Genomic DNA, 17,178 nt, shown 5'->3' with positions numbered 1-17,178 from the left:
TAACACAATCTTGAATTATAACATGGTTGCTCAGAGAAACCAGAGCCAAATTTACATGACTCGTTATCACCTTTTAATGAAGCATTTAAGAGTTGTTGAAGTACTTACATATACATTATAGCCCAGTCTTCACAACAGGAATGTTGCTATTAAGGTCTAGTATAATTTTTTTCAAATTCAAAAAGAAAATACCTGAATCTCTGGTAACATTGTGTTTTAATTGAGTGAGCTTTCATGGATCATAAAACGGTTTAAGAACAAAATTACCAACAAAAATAAAACACAAAGGCCTGGATCTTAAATGGAAAGGGGACAACTTTTAGGAGGAAAAACAAAAACTCCGCTTTTATTATTTTTGCTGATTACATTACAGTGCTCCTATATACAAATTTGCTATTAACTCTTTCCCTGAGAAAAGTTAAATATTGGCCATATAGCACATATAATAGCCAGGTTTCTATCCAAACTTGCCACACCTCAGGTTGATTACTTACATTATTAACCAAAGTATCCTCCATCTTTGCATTATTAGTAGCCACAGTGTTAGGCAAAGAAGAAGAAGGTGTAGTGTAGTCTGTTACAGACTCCTGTGGAGTAGTAATAGAGAAAAATATATTTTAAACTGAATCAATGAGTCACTTTCTAATTACAGCCTAACAGTTGTAATTTTGGAAGAAAGCAGGAGGAGAGCAAACCTTAAGACTCAATTCTCCCAAATCTTAACTTAAAAACCAACAGTGGGATAAAACAAACACAGAACCACTGCTGAAATGATAACATTTCCACTACTGTTTGGATCCTGTGCATTTTTAAAAATGCACTGCATAGTACTAGGAGGTTGTCATCAGTACTAAAGATTTAATTTCTGTGGATTCCTAAAAGAACTCTTTGTGTGGTTCTCACAATCTATAGATTACTTGCAACTTCTGACTTTTATTCTCTTCAAAATAAAACAAAGTAAATAAATGAATGTCAAGATCTTAGCTGTCACAATTCACTACGTTTTAGGATAAACTCTTGTTTATCGTTTATCATCATGAATCTCTTCCTTAAATGTGGTAGAACTAAATCACATGAGCTTTTAACAGAAAAATATTCAAATTAATATGAAAGATTCCATCTCTTTTTCTTCTCAATAAATATACATCCTGGAACGGCAGACATAAATTTGCTATTCTCACAAGTGTTAGCTCCTTTAAGTTTGCATCTTTCACTCAATGTGGTCCCTAAGCACAAGTCAACTACTTCTTCTGGGGCTCAACCAATGAAATAGTGATTGTTCCAAACCTGGAAAAAAATTGGCTATACTGGAGTTACTTAACTTTGCCTTATTTCCTGATTTCAAAATCTCATGAGTAGGCAAAATAAAGCTCCACTGTAACCCCACTAACAAAAGTAATGGAGAGCAACTTTTTCAAAGTATACAAACCCAAATAAAAAGCATCTTAATCTTGTGTAGACATTTTTCACTTTAAACAACCGAATGGTACAGAATTAAGAGTGAATTTCCACAAAAAAAGAAATAATTTAGTGCAAGGAATTTCTTTAGATCACACATGCACACCATGAAATAAAATCTCTAGAAATAGTAACCCATATAGTCTATAGCACTATATGTCAAGAAAAAAAAAAGAAGTGTAAGGTTGTTGTTTTAGACACGATGTGCATCAGCGGAACTGGGGATCTCTGCATGCTGCTCACCTTCACATTAGTGGCATATTCTGTGGATGCCACTGAGAGCATCGTTCCTATTTCAGTAGACATCTCTGAAGCTGCTTTGGTTTCCTTTGCTGTCCCAGGGTCTACACTTCTGACTGCAGCAGGGCTTGGTTTCTCCTGTCCTTCTGGCTCCACCTGTTGAGCATCTTTTACTTTTCTATTTTTTAATGACCGTTCCTTTCCAATAGGACCAGGTTTATGTTCTTTGTTTTCTACTGGACTCAAATCTGGAAGCTAAAGTCAATGTTTATAAACAAAAAAGGATCACGATCAAAGGCATTCATTGAATACAAAACTTAAAAACTGTTATTTGCTCTCATAAATGTTAGTGGCTTTTATACAATTACGCCTCGAGTATGAATTGTGCTTACCTTCTGGGCTTTGATGGGGCCTGCCCGTGGCTGCTTCTGCCGTTGCTCTTTAGGTTCAGGAATTTTGTCAGTTTTTTCCGAAAGCACAGGAACAATTTCATTTTCGTTCCCATTTGAAGCTGGAGCACCAAACTGAATTGTGTCAATTCCAATTTCAACTCCGCTTTCTTGACCATTCTTTGATCCCTAGTAATACAATATTTAAAAACTTGCTATCAAACAGAGTTCAGATTTGAATACATGATTTATGTAGCCCCACACATTTTAAATATAATAGAAGGAAGTTTGAAGTAACCTACATATTAACTGCCATTGATTGTTTTAAGAAAACCTTCCCTTAAACACAATGATTTGTATGTATTAGAAAACAACTAATAAAATGAAAACTAGGACAAGACTTAAGTTTTTTGTTTTTAATTTATTTTAGAGAGGAAGGGAGAGGTTGAGAGAGAGAGAAACATCAATAATGAAAGAATCATTGATTGGCTGCCTCCTGCATGCTCCTTACTGGGGATCGAGCCCACAACCTGGGCATATGCTCTTGACGGAAATTGAATCCAGGACCCTTTGGTCCCCAGGCCAACGCTCTAGCCACCGAGCCAAACCAGCTAGGGCAAGACTTAAGTTTTTAAAGTCCTGATTTTTATGTGTTATGAGTATAATCATAGGTCATCACAGCCTCAAGTTCTTTCATCACTTAAAACAAATGTAAAAGCAGCAAACACAGAAAGACACTACCAGCAAGAAATAAAGAGATGAATGAATGGGGGAAAGAATAGCAATACCAGTGTTGCCTACTTCTAAGTGTGCTGTGAAAATAAAATATACTCATTTTTGTTGCACTTTCTGTGTGCTAGGCACTGATGTAGAGACATGACAATCTAACTCACAGACCTTGCATTATAATGGATAGAGAAAATAGACAACTGAAAAGTCAGATAAGCGATACACAAAAATTAAGATATGGTTAAGCCATTTTAGATTGGTAGATGGAGAAAGACCCCAGGAGGTCATACTGAAAGTGTTTCTGGCAGAGCAAACACCTCGTAGAAGGTCAAGAATAAAAAAGGCTAGAACAGTTGGAACACAGCAAGTTAAGAACAGTGATAGAAGATGAACAAGCAGAGAGCTTGACGACACAGAATTCTGATGCATGCTGAAATTTGAGAAACTGTTTTAAGGAAACTGACCCAGTAACCCCACCAAGACCATTAGCAAGTCTATTCCTACCTCTGATGAAGTAGCTGATCCAAACGATGTTAGAGGCTTATTCCAGGCACTGACGGAAGGTGGCTGTGGTGGACTAATGGGCCCTACTGAAGAGAAAAAGCCACAGGAAATGTGAACACCAAAATTAAGAGACTAATAATCCAATCTTTATAACCTTTTCTTTAATAGTAACTAGACAATAAAACAATTACTTTTCACACCACACTCAGAGATTTTTGCATACCAAAATAAATATTAAGTCCCCAAACATTGTGTATTGCTTTTATCAACATATAAAATATGGCTATTAAAAGTATAACACCCTTGACTTACAACCAAAGGTTTTAAGGAAGTTAAGGAAAGATTACTGTAACTGCTTCCTACTAAAGAAAAGGCTAGAAAAAAACCCATACTGAATATATAAACAAAACTAAAAACAAACCCCAATATTCCCAAGCCATCATTTCTGTTGCACACTTACATTTCTTAGAGATGTCATTCAGCACAGTTGGTGGGGCCACCTTGTTATCCCATAATTCAGTTGTAAGAGTGCCATGTGACTGTGAGGTCTGGATGGATTTTCCTGTGGCTACATAATCAGTGCCATTAGGTGTTTGAGCTGAAGGTAGTCTAATTGAAGGTGGCGGCTGTTTTGAAGATGGTGTTGTAGTCTGCAGGGGACTCTGGACTGGTTTGTGAGTCTGTCCCTGAGTTTGGGCTGGGGCAGTGGGGCCTGGGATTGTGACTGTGACGAGGGCTGGGGTTGGGAGTGAGACTGGGGCCGAACTGGCTGGGGCAGTTGGGGCTGAACTGGCTGGTACTGTTGGGGCTGAGCTGGCTGGAGGTGTTGCTGAAGTTGGTGGTAGGGCTGAAGCAAGAATGGGAATTGAGGCTGAGGCAAGAATGGGGACAGCGGCTGGGTTTGAAGCTGAGGCAAGGATTGGGGTTGGAGCTGGAACTGAAGAAGAGGTTGGAGTTGAGGTGGAGGCTGGAGTAGGAGCTGAGGCTGGAGTTGGGAGTGGAGTGGCAGTTGAAGTTAGGACTGGAGCTGCGGATACAGCTGTGGCTGAGGGTGAGACTAAAACTGGAGCTGAGGGTGAGATTGAGGCCGGAACTGGACCTGAAGCCAAGGTTGAAGTTGGACCTGGGGCTGGAGCTGGAGTCTGGGCTTGCTGGGTCCCTGTAGCCTGTTTTTTGGCAAATCTTGGAGGAAGCTTAGAAGTCTGACTTCTTCCTTTCTCACTGGCATTCTTTTTGTTCCAGACCTTAAAAAATTGGTAAAAATAATTTTTGTCAATAACACAGTTAAAAGTAACAGTTCATAAATATGATTTCTAACAAAGATACTTACTGCTAATTTAGCTCCTTTAACTATTCAAAATAAGATACTGCACAGAGCAAAAAATGTCAAAGCTGCTCGTGAGATTTTAAATTATGAGAAGCCAGGGTGTGATTGGGGGTAAAAGACAAATGTGTATTATACATTCTTTATTTTTTTTGCATTTTCATATTTTTATTATTTTTTAATCTTTATTGTTGATTGTTACAGTTGTTCCTCCCCGCCCCCCATAGCTCCCCTCCACCCGGTTCCCACTCCACCCCACTGTCCGTGTCCATAGGTACTGCATACCATAGGTACATGCATATAAGACCTTTGTCCAATCTCTTCCCGCACCCCCCACACTCCCTTCCCCCTGAGAAATGTCAGTCCGCTCCATTTCCATGCCCCTGATTCTATTACATTCACCAGTTTATTCTGGTCATCAGATTTTTTATTCATTTGATATTTAGATTCACTTGTTGATATATAATTTGTTGTTCATAATTTTTTACCTTTACCTTTTTCTTCTTCCTCTTCTTAAAGAATACCCTTCAGCATTTCATATAATACTGGTTTGGTGGTGATGAACTCCTTTAGCTTTTTCTTGTCTGTGACGCTCTTTATCTGACCTTCAATTCAGAACGATAGCCTTGCTGGGTAGAATAATCTTGGTTGTAGGTTCTTGCCATTCCCTTCTGACCTGCACAGTTTCTGTTGAGAAATCAGCTGACAGTGGTATGGGTACTCCCTTGTAGGTAACTCTTTTTCTCTTGTTGCTTTTAAGATTCTCTTTTGTCTTTTGCCCATTTTAATTATGATGTGTCTTGGTATGGTCCTCTTTGGATTCCTCTTGTTTGGGGTTCTCTGCGCTTCCTGGACGTGTAAGTCTATTTCTTTCACTAGGTAGGAGAAGTTTTCTGTCATTATTTCTTCAAATAGATTTTCAATATCTTGCTCTCTCTCTTCTTCTGGCACCCCCATAATTAGGATGTTGGTACACTTGAAGTTGCCCCAGAGACTCCTTAACACTATCTTCTTATTTTTGGATTTTGTTTTGCTCTTCCGGTAGGGTATTTTTTGCTTCCCCGTATTTCAAATCTTTGACTTGATTCTTGGGATCCTCTAGTCTACTGTTGAATCTCTGTATATTATTATTTATTTCAGTCAGTGTACGCTTAATTTCTGACTGGTCCTTTTCCATTTTTTTGGCATTCTCACTAAGATCCCTGAAGGTCTCACTACGTTCCTCAGAGGTTTCTAGAAGATTCTTGAGTAACTTTATAACTGTGGTTTTGAATTCTATATCAAGAAGTTTGCTTTCTTCCATTTGTGACATATCTGTCTCCGCATTTTGGCTGTTTCCCTGCGTTTGTTTCTGTGTATTGGGTAGCTGCTATGTTTCCTTGAGTTGGTAGAGTGGCCTTCTGTAGTAGGTGTTCTATAGGGACCAATGGCTCAGCCTCCCCAGTCACCTGAGCTGGGCACTCTAGGTGAACCCCTCTGTGGGCTGTGTGCACAGTTTTGTTATAGTTGAGCCTTGAATGCTGTTGGTATCACTGGGGGGAATTGACCTCCAGGCCAATTGGATATGGGGACCAGCTGTGTCTACAATGGAAGAGCTGCTGTGCAGGAGACACCCTTATGGGGCAGGACTTGCTTCAGTGGGGCTTTGGTGCTCACTGAGTCTGCCCTTTGAGTATATCACTTATGGATGTGAAGATTTATGATCTGGTATGGTCTCACACTGACGATTGGGTACAGTGGCTCTTGGATCTCCAAGGCGGTGCCAAGTCAGCCACTGTCTGGGGCCACCCAGCAGGAGCTACAGAGAGATCTGCAGATTTCCCCTCTTTGTATTGGGTTTGGAAGTGCCCAGACCAGGCCCAGTTGTGAAGCAAGGCAGGCTGCTGCTTGTGCAGGCCTTGGGCCTTCTTTTAATAGCTTTGGGGCTCCTTGACCCAGTTGCAGCTTGTTTGACAGGTTTTAGGCTGAGAAAGGGCAGGCCATTCATATGCAAAAGTTGCTACACACAGCTTGGGTGGGGTGGGGTCTCAGGGAATCTCTAGGGCGGAGTAAACAACAATGGCTGCCAGTCAGCCCTGCACAGGGTAAGTCCCAGCACAGGAACAATGATGGTTGCCAGCATCTCCATCTGGAAGAAAGCACCCCCGCGTTCCTGCCCTGATGACAGAAAGTCCAGTTTCTTCCCATATGTGTCTTGGTCCCCCCAGAGTCTCGCCTGGCACTGGAGCTCAGAGCAAGTGGGAACTTATATCTCCCTCCCGATTAAAAAACCAGCACACTCAGGTGCCAGCCCATTCCGTACCTCCTACCAGCCTCAATGTGCTTTCTTCTTTACCTCTCTAGTTGTAGTACTTCTACTCAGCCAGTTTTCCCTCGGTTCTGGATGATAGTTGTTCTGTATTTTAGTTGTAATTTTGATGTGGTTGTGGGAGGCAGCAAGTACAGGTGTTTGTTTACCTATGCCGCCATCTTGGTTCTCCCTATACATTCTTTTTAAAAAAATCCTCTCCTAAGGATATATGTCCATTGATTTTTATTTTATATTTTAAAAAATATGTTTTTATTGATTTCAGAGAGGAAGGGAGATAGAAATATCAATGAGGAGAGAGAAACATTTATTGATTCTATTAAGCCTAGAACCCAGCCCTTGACTGCAATCAAACTTGGGACCCTTCAATCTGAAAGCCAATGTTCTATCCACTGAGCCAAACTGGCTAGGGTTTCCACTGATTTTTAGAGAGAGTAGAAGGGAGGGACAGAGGGAGGGAGGGAGGGAAGGAGGGAAACATCGATTGGTTGCCTCCTACATGCGCTGGACCGGGCCAGGGATCCAACCTGTAGCCCAGGTACATGCCCTTAACTGGAATGGAACCTGCGACCATCCGGTCCACAGTGGGCCTACACTCTAACCATCAAGCCACATTGGCCAGGGTGTATTATACATTCTTTTATTTTAAATATATTTTTATTTTTACAGAGAGAAAGAGAGAGGGACAGAGAGTTAGGAACATCGATGAGAGAGAAACATCAGTCAGCTACCTCCTGCACACACCCTATTGGTGATTGAGCTCGCAACCAGGTATATATCCTTGACCGGAACTGAACCTGAAACCCTCCTTCAGCCCATGGGCCGATGCTCTATCCACTGAGCCAACCTGGTTAGGGCTATTATACTAGTACACCAGAGACCCGGTACACGAAATTCGTGCACAGGGTGGGGTGTGTATCCCTCAGCCCAGCCTGCACCGTCTCCAATCTGTGATCCCTCTCACAATCCACGACTGCTGGCTCCCAACCGCTCAACTGCCTGCCTGCCTGATTGCCCCTAACTGCTTCTGTCTGTCAGCCTGATCACCCTCTAACCACTCCCCTGCCAGCATGATCGACACCTAACTGCTCCCCTGCAGGCCCAATTGCCCTTAACTGCCCTTCCCTGCCAGCCCGCTCACCCCTAACTGCTCTCCCCTGCTGGCCTGGTGGACACCAACTGCCCTCCTCTGCTGGCCCGCTCACCCCTAACTGTCCTCCCCTGCAGGCCTGGTCCTCCCCAACTGCCCTCCTCTGCAGGCCTGGTCCCCCCCAACTGCCCTCCTCTGCAGGCCTGGTCCCCCCCAACTGCCCTCCTCTGCAGGCCTGGTCCCCCACAACTGCACTCCTCTGCAGACCTGGTCCCCCACAACTGCACTCCTCTGCAGACCTGTTCCCCCCCAACTGCCCTCCCCTGCCGGCCCTGTCACCCCTAACTGCCCTCCCCTGCTGGCCTGATCACCCGCAACTGCCCTCCCCTGCCGGCCATCTTTGACCACATGGGGCAGCCATCTTGTGTTGGAGTGACGGTCAATTTGCATATTATCATTTCATTAGATAGAATTCTTTTTTTTAAAAAAAATATTTTTTTTTAATTGATTTTTACAGGGAGGAAGGGAGAGGGACAGAGAGCTAGAAACGTCGATGAGAGAGAAACATTGACCAGCTGCCTCCTGCACACCCCCCACTGGGGATGTGCCCGCAACCAAGGCACATGCCCCTGACCGGAATCGAACCTGGGACCTTCCAGTCCACAGGCTGACGCTCTATCCACTGAGCCAAACCGGTTTCGGCTAGATAGAATTCTTAATACACAGGGTGATAATCTCTTTTCTACAATTCTGAAATTTAAAAAATTAAGCTCGTCTGCAGTAAATTCACCTGGTAGAAAAGCTGATCTGACAAAAAGCTACTTACTGACCTAATTCGTGTTTGCCATAGAAGCATTCATTTTGGAGTGTTGTTGGGGCACTATGCTACACAGAATATATGCAATACTATTTACCTTCCCAAAGATAGTAATTAACAAATGACTTCTAAAATTATCTAGTTCTAAAGGTTATGTCCAATTGATCTCAGTATTACTATCCACATAGAATTTTTATAGTGTCTCTCGTTTTTAAGCTCTCTCATCTGCTAGAGGTCTTTATCACTACAATTCATGTGTTCAACTTATTTTTATGTGTCAGCATTTAGCAAAAGGGATGTTTGGGTTGATTTAAATAGAACAACTTATTCATTCTGTGTTTAAGTAAGTGAACTAATTTAGACTACAATTCAAACTTTCTAAGTCAAATACCTGCAACTTTAGATCATCACAGTTGCGTTTGCTAGGTTTCCAAGATAATTTAATGTTAACGCTGACAAACAAGTACCTGTCACTGTTATGTAACTAAAGTAAAGAAGGTCTACACTAAGCCGAACAGTAATTATATTCTAAAGTTGTGAAAATCCAGTCATTCTCAACAGTGAATAATAAATCCAGCCTTGACTTTCCAGGTAGACAGAAACCTTGATTATTTGCTATCATGTTTTGAGCAACAACCTAAATAACTAGCAAAAAGCTGAAACACTGAACCTGTATGATCTGTTCTTCCTTCTTCCGACGTTCCTCATCCTGTAAACGTTTTTGTTGTTTTTTGGATACCACTTCAGTAAAACCATCATCATTCAAATTTGACTGTGGGTCTTCAACTACTGTTACTTCTGGATGGTCATCAATTATAACAACACCTGTGGGTATGGAAAATATTTTAAAATATTTTTTCCCCAATAGAAACATAGAAATGTTCAGTCCAGTAGTGATTAAAAAAGACAAGGCAAAGATCTAGTTCTTCCCATAATTCACAGTGTAATCCATTTCCCACACCATAAGATGTCCATTCATTATTAAGATTTAAAAAGATTTCATAAACACAAGGTTAAAAATAAAAGTCCTGCCCCGACGGTGTGGCTTAGTAATTGAGCATGACCCCTATGAACCAGGACATCACGGTTTGCTCCCGGGTCAGGACACAAGCCCAAGTTGTGGACTTGAACCCCAGTAGAGGCCATGCGAGAGTCAGCTCATCAATGATTCTGTCTCATTATTGATGTTTCTATCTCTCTCCCCTTCTCCCTTGCTCTCTGGAGGAAAAAAAAGTCCTAAAATTATCTGCTTTGAATGATGTAGTTTTTTCTTAATCAATACAGTAGTAATGTGTTTTTTTAAAATAAAAATTACCCTATCATCCAGTCAAATCACTTTAACCTCTACCTCTCCCAGCCTGAGATCTGTATTATGCTGTGAAGATCTATATAGCACTTTACCTCACTTGCATCTAGCCTTTCTTAAGAGGTGGGTATTGCTGTTTCTCTTTTTCAAAGGATACAGTAAGCTCTGAGATGCCCATTTGCTAGGTGAAATTATGACTAGCCAACCTGATCTTATGACTCTTAATGCCTCTATTTTACGTAGACCATTGTCCACAATGTGTACTCGTTAAAAACAAGTGGCATGGATGTGTACATATCATAACCCATCACATGAATGACTCCACTCATTGTCCTAACAATTATTCTGGCTATCTTGTTAAAATTATCATATATCCCAGTGAGTATAAGAAGTCTAGATTCATTAAGCAATATTAAAAAATTTAAAATAGATCAGGTCTTAACCTAGTAAATCTCTCCATTTTATTCAGTTTTTCCAGTCTAAGTCTCATCTGAATGAATGACAAATAGCTCATTTTCACCTAAGTGTCTAATTCCTTAACTTCCTCATCAAACAAGTTCTTATTTGTCATCCTTTGCATCTGATATCCTATCACTCCATAGCTTTCTGAAAGTATCCATAGTAACACAGCCTCCCATCCTATCATTTATTCTCTAGTTACCATATCTTAGATACCTATTTCATCAAGGTCACAACTCAATGAGGTTTAGCATTTCTTTCATTTAAGACAGCATATGTATACAGTTGTTATTTTAGTTCAAGTTAAATCAGTTAGTGCTTCATATTCAGCTTCTATTGTTTAGGTCAACTCTTTCCTTCTTTGATATCTTTTTTATGTATAGCATCCAACTCAATACAGCAAAAAGACAGACAGATAGATAAATAAATAAATAAGTAAATAGAACCTAAGACGTACTTGCATAATTATTGAGATCAAACTGTGACAGTGCATCTACTTTCTCTTTGGGTTTCTTAGGGCCTGGTTTTGGGTCTTCTCTTTTTTTCCCTGCAGAATCTTTGGAGTTCTTTTGTCCTGTTCCATTAGGTGTTCCTTCCTGGTGGTGTGCAGAGGTGCCATTGACAGGATCAACACCAGTTGTGCCTGCAGACTGGTCATCAAATGGCCTACAAAATAGTAATTAGAGATATTACCACCTCCACTCTCGGGTGGGGGTAGGGAATCCTTCACTGGCAATTTGTAAAATTTAGTCTAAGAAGAAATAACAGTGGGATAGAAGACCTTAGCTCAAAACCAATAAGCCTTAGTGGTTTTAGTTGAGAACAACTTCACTAAAACTGAGCTTCCCAGTAAAGGAGATGGACTTCTAGGGTAGCTCTTCCCAGCAATTAAATTAGAGAATCCTGAAGGTTCTTATGTATCTATTTGTCTATCATGTTATAAATAAATGAGCTAAGCCATGACCGGTTTGGCTCAGTGGATAGAGCGTCGGCCTGCGGATTGAAGGGTCCCGGGTTCGATTCCAGTCAAGGGCATGTACCTTGGTTGCGGGCACATCCCCAGTAGGGGGTGTGCAGGAGGCAGCTGATCGATGTTTCTCTCTCATCAATGTTTCTAACTCTCTATCCTTCTCCCTTCCTTTCTGTAAAAAATCAATAAAATATATTTTAAATAAATAAATAAATAAGCTAAGCAACATCTTATAGCAGAAAATCTGTAACCCAAGCTAGTACAAAGTATTCACTACTAGATCTTTTCTTTTTAAAAATATTTTCTTATTGATTTCAGAGAGGAGGGAGAGATAAAACATCAACGATGAGAGAGAATCATTGATCAGCTGCCTCCTGCACGCCCCCTACTGGGGATCGAGCCCACAACTTGAGCATGTGCCCTTGACTGAAATTGAACCCGGGACCCTTCACTCTGCAGGTTGATGCTCTAACTACTGAGCAACCAGCTAGGGCACTACTAGATCTTTTCCACAAGAGGGCAGCCTATGAAAATTTATAAAAGCTTTCTATGTTTATACCATGTTTTTTTAAAAGTTTAATCAGATTTATACATTAATGTAAACATGTAAAAAACACTTTTATATGGAAATAGTTCACTTCATAAAACTAATGTATTTCTAAAGTTTTTGTTTCCTAACATAAATTTTATTCTTGGCTTCATTTTATAAATATGTTATGAAAACAGACCTAGGGAAGTTGGGCTTAAAATTTCATTTTCATCATAGCCTATAGTATCACTTAAGATAAAAGCTTACCAAGTGCCTGACACAAGCATGACCTCCAACATCTGAAAAAATAGGCACTTGTCTTCTAAATGGGACTCTTACAACATTCATTTTAACTACAAGGTGCAACTGCTGTTTCTGCAGGTTCAGCATTGTTAGCATTTACATGGCACTAAAGTCTTACTAAGTAGTTGAAATCTACATTGCTCAAAAACCCACAAGATTGTCTTAAGTATTACTCATACTTCTAATAGTTCAGGTATAGTCAGTAACTGCATTGTTATTGTAACTATGTTACCCTTTTCTTTTGGACCTTACAAAAGGATGTTCAAATTCTTCTTAAGCAAATTCTTAAGACACACAATTAGTCGCATTATCTCCCTGATACTTTTTCTAAATTACTTTAAAGCAAAAATGTTCATTGATGGATGAAATGCTAAGTATATGCAACCAGCCAGGCCTAGATTTAAAACTAGATTTAATTTTTTTCTAATACTAAAGAAATCAATAACTAACCAACATTTTAATATTTAAAAGAATAGATTAAGTTTAGTACAGTTTAGAACCATTCTTTTTAAAAAATCCAATAACCTGGTATTTATGTTAGTGGTGGCCTTGGTGGTTGGGCAGGACTTTGCTTTCTGGGTTTCTCTCTAGCTAGATCATTTATTGTAGGCTTGCAGCTAGAAGGGAAATATAATTTATCCTTAAGCTCAACATTCACTATCTATAAACCAGTACAAGAGTGATATTAATTTAAGTCCAGAGGACACCTGTGAGCACCACAGTGAATGAGAAACAAAGAAAAAGGTGGGCTACTCATCATCAGTAAGAGGACTTACTAAATGTACAGATGCAGCCCCAGGTGCATAGATTTTCCCAAAGCTACAAATTCCTAGAAGGCCCCTACTGGACACGAGGCAGGCAGAGACTCCTGAGCGACATTAACCTCTCTCCTTCAAGCACCCGTTACACTTGGAGAACAGAAAAGATAATTTGGGGAGAACAATGTGTGGTCCTCTACCTAGACTGGCTCCTTTGCACAGTTCAACCAAGAAGTCTACCTTGAGTATCTTTAAATGTGCAAAAGTAATTGTATGTGAAACAAAGGACTCACCCTCGCTTCCCACTTTTGGATGGTGGGCCACTTCTCCTTTCATTCCTAGGACCTGAGAAATTCCTCCCAGATTTGGGTGGACCTCCGTTGCCACGCCGATTCTGGCGGTCCACACCAGGTCTTTGACTAGAAAAACTTCTCTTTGCTATTTCTCTTTTTGGGGCTGAAACATTCTCTCCTGCCTTCACAATAGCATGTGCATTCAAATCAGCATTTTTTTTTTCATCCCTCTCCCGCCTCTCATTGAAATCACTGCTTTCTGAAGCTGTTTCCCATTCTTCATTTGCCTGATCTGAAGAGTTCTGATTAGACAAGTCTGGAGTCTTATTCCCAGAAACATCCCCAGCAGTACTAACTGGTTCTTGAACCACGTTACTCACTGTGCCATTTGTGGGCACTGCCACCTCATTGGTTTTTGAGACTGCCTCCCTCTCTCTGAGCCGTCTAAATCGAGGAGGCTTATCTTGCCTGGGTGGTCGGGTAGGACGCTGCCTTCGGGGCCTCTCTCTAGTTGGATCAAATTTTCGCTCAAATTTTGGAGGTCGCTTATCAGCTGGTATAGGAATAAACTGCTCATGTCTTCTTGGTGGCTCTCCATCATCTGGTTTAGGAGCTTCTGCCTGCCTTGGGTTCCATTGATTTTCCCGATAGGCAGGTCTTCGTAAGGTGGAAGGGCGCGAAGGGCGTCCCCCAGGGTCCCTCCCACCACGTCTGAATGTCCCCCCTCTGCCACGCCTGGTGGGCTCTCCTTTAGGCAGGAAACCTGGTTTAGATTTATCATCATCCCTTACGTACGGTTTGTCTAGAGGTCTATTATCTACTCGGACATGATTTTCAGGCTTGAAAGAAGATTGAGGCTTTATAGGTTTTTTGTTTTCAGACCGCTCATCTCTTTTGGGAAGTTTTCCTTTGCTTGAACTATCCTTGTCACTTGCACTTTCATGAATTTCACTGTCTGTGTCAGTCTCGGAACCTCGCTGTCGTCTTCTTTTGGGAACAACTTCAAAATCGGAGCTCTCACTACGAGTTTCACTTTCCTCTCGCTGTCTGAGAGGTCCTGAGGGCACATGCTCTGTCCGAGGCTTAGTGTCCCTGTACTGAGGATACTCTCGAGTGTGCCCTCTGCCACCACGGCCCCGCCCTCCGTAAGATCCTCTATAGCTTCGGCCTCGGGAGTAATATTCTCCTCGGCCTCGACCTCTGTATCCTTGATCTGGAAACCAATCTCTATCTCTTGCTTCTTTCCAATAGGTCCTAGGAGGTTGAGTTGATTCTTTTTTAACTACTGGCCTTAAATCTGATCGAGGCCTCTCTGTAACAAGGTCTTTGCTGACGACTTTCTCAGGTTGTTTTTCTTCTTTGACTGTTGGTGCTGTTACAGTCTGATTTACAGTTTTAGTTGCAGGCTCTACCTCAGTACTACTTACAGGTTCCAAAGGCTTCTCAGTGTCTGGAGGTGGCTTTTGCACCAAAGTTGGAGTTTCTGTTGAAGGAAATTTCTCTGGTTCTGGTTGAGGTGGTGGTGGAACGGCCTGTGGCTGAATAGGTGCTGCAGGTAGTGGGGGTGGAGGAAGAGGATCTTTCTTTTCCGTTTTTTCCGGTTTTACAACTTTTTCAGTGACCTTTTCTCCTTTTTCTCCTTCTTTCTCCTTCCTCTGCTCTCGTTCCTCTTTCATATCTCTAAGAATAGGTTTTTTAATGGGACCTGACCTTCTCACAGGTCTGTCATTACCTTCTTCTCTCCTGCTGGAGCTTGGCCTCGGGCCCCAACGAGTTTCCGATTTAGATTTATACAGTTTTTCTGGTTTTGGTCCTTCAGAAGATCGTAGGAAGCCATCCTTTTTTGGTTTTTCCTCTGACCGTTCTGCTGGTTCTTTTGAATCAATGCTCCGGCTGGTTACTTTAGGAATGCTTGCAGATGTCTCGTTTCTTTGCTCCTCTGATTTTTGAGTATGGTTAGATCCATGGGAAACACTTCTTTTCCGGGCAGGCTGATTTTCTCCCAATGAAATCCGCTCTTCTTGAGGAGTGGATATAGTCTTTTGATCAGGTACATCAAAGCAAGCAGACTGACTGACTGTGTCAGAGTGCGGAGGTCTAACGTCTTCCACAGACCTGCTTAAAACCTTCTGTACTTCGGCCTCACCTGATTCTCTAACAAAGTCTGCCTTTGGATGGGCCTCTAACTGATTATGTTCTACAGGATAAGCAGCGGTGATCGGTTCCTGATCCAGCGTGGCTTCAGACCTAGCATAAAGAGAATTCAAAAGCATAACCATCAAGACAAAATCTTTCACACGTGTAAGTGCATAGCAAAATAAACCCTCTAATTTTAAGGCAAACAATGGATCCTAATCATAAACAGCATCTTCATGTCTCTATAAAGTTTAGTGCAATGTTATTTAAAATAGCCAAGAGAAGAAACGCCTTAAATGTCCCTGACGGATGAATGAGTTAAGAAAATACAATATCCTATCCTACATAATAAAATGGTAATATGTAAATTACCATCACTCCGCTACGCCCACGATTGGGCCAGCAGGAGGCGCAGGGGGCGGGACTCAGGGTGGCCGGGGTAGCTGATTGGGCCAGCAGGACGCTGAGCTCGCGGAGCCAGTGGCGCCGCGAGCTCAGCGTCTGTGCCATGGCCGCGCCGGAGGCTTTCGGAAGGCCTGGGGCACCAGCGGACAGACAGCCAGCCAGCTCCCCCGGGATCAAAAGCCAAAGCGGGGGAGCTGGCTGTCTGTCTGCTCCGGCACAAGGCCTTTCGGAAGGCCTGGGGCACCAGCGGACAGCCAGCCAGCTGGTGCACCAGGTGCATGATTAAATCATGCACTGGGCCTCTAGTATATAATAAAAAGGTAATTGCAAATTGACCCTAATGGCGGAATGACCAGTCGCTATGATGCGTACCAATCACCAGGGGACAGAGGCTCAACGCAGGAGCTGCCCCCTGGTGGTCAGTGCGCTCCCACAGGTGGAGCTCCACTCAGCCACAAGCCGGGCTGACAGCTACAAGAGCAGAGGCAGTGGCAAGAGCCTCTCCCGCCTCCTCGGATGTCCGACTGGTGGCTTAGGCCCGCTTCTTGTGGGGAGCAGGCCTAAGCCACCAGTTGGACATCCCAAGGGCTCCCGGGCTGCCAGAGGGATGTATGACTGCCATCATAGGCCCGATCCCCTGGGTAATGGGCCTAAGCCGGCAGGTGGACATCCTGCGAGTTGTCCTGGACTGCAAGAGAGCGCAGGCCAGGCTGAGGGACCCTCCCCACCCGCCGAGTGCATGAATTTTTGTGCACCGGGCCTCTAGTATATACATAATGGAATGTTATTTAGCCATTGGAAAAAAAAAAAAAAAACAAGAAAATCCTGTTATAAGCTACCACATGGATGAGGACATTTTGTTAAGTGAAGGAGTCACATAAGGACAAATACGTAATGATCCCACTTATATGAAGTATATAATGTAATCAAACTCATTGAAGCAGAAAGCAGAATGGTAACTGCCAGGGATTGAAAGGGACAAGGAATGAAGAGTTGCTACTAAACTGGTATACATTGCAGTTGGGCAAGATGAGTTAAGTTCTTGAGTTCTGCTCTGCTGTACGTCACTATACAACGTTGTACTGTATACCTAAAATTTTGTTAACAGATTATGTGTTTTCCCCACAATTAAAAACGTTAAAGTTCATTCCTTTAGACTG

At 42.1% G+C, this 17,178-nt stretch overlaps 1 protein-coding gene across 12 annotated transcripts in view; it reads right to left on the bottom strand.

Moving 5' to 3' along the window:
- PRRC2C (proline rich coiled-coil 2C) overlaps positions 1 to 17,178 on the bottom strand; it is a 76,833-nt gene that overhangs the window by 20,645 nt on the left and 39,010 nt on the right. For all 12 annotated transcript variants that reach the window (XM_079761503.1, XM_079761512.1, XM_079761508.1 and 9 more), the window contains exons 16-23: positions 13,478 to 15,724; positions 11,082 to 11,290; positions 9,530 to 9,684; positions 3,781 to 4,564; positions 3,321 to 3,406; positions 2,091 to 2,276; positions 1,702 to 1,953; positions 495 to 587 (exon numbers count right to left, since the gene is read on the bottom strand). In XM_079761503.1, coding sequence (XP_079617629.1) covers positions 495 to 587; positions 1,702 to 1,953; positions 2,091 to 2,276; positions 3,321 to 3,406; positions 3,781 to 4,564; positions 9,530 to 9,684; positions 11,082 to 11,290; positions 13,478 to 15,724 — 4,012 coding nt within the window. The remainder of the gene's footprint in view (positions 1 to 494; positions 588 to 1,701; positions 1,954 to 2,090; positions 2,277 to 3,320; positions 3,407 to 3,780; positions 4,565 to 9,529; positions 9,685 to 11,081; positions 11,291 to 13,477; positions 15,725 to 17,178) is intronic.

Source organism: Cnephaeus nilssonii (genome assembly GCF_951640355.1).
Source record: "Cnephaeus nilssonii genome assembly, chromosome: 21".
Taxonomy (NCBI): Eukaryota; Metazoa; Chordata; class Mammalia; order Chiroptera; family Vespertilionidae; genus Cnephaeus; species Cnephaeus nilssonii.
The sequence above is the reverse complement of the archived record's forward strand: the minus strand, read 5'-3'. Positions and strand labels throughout refer to the sequence as shown.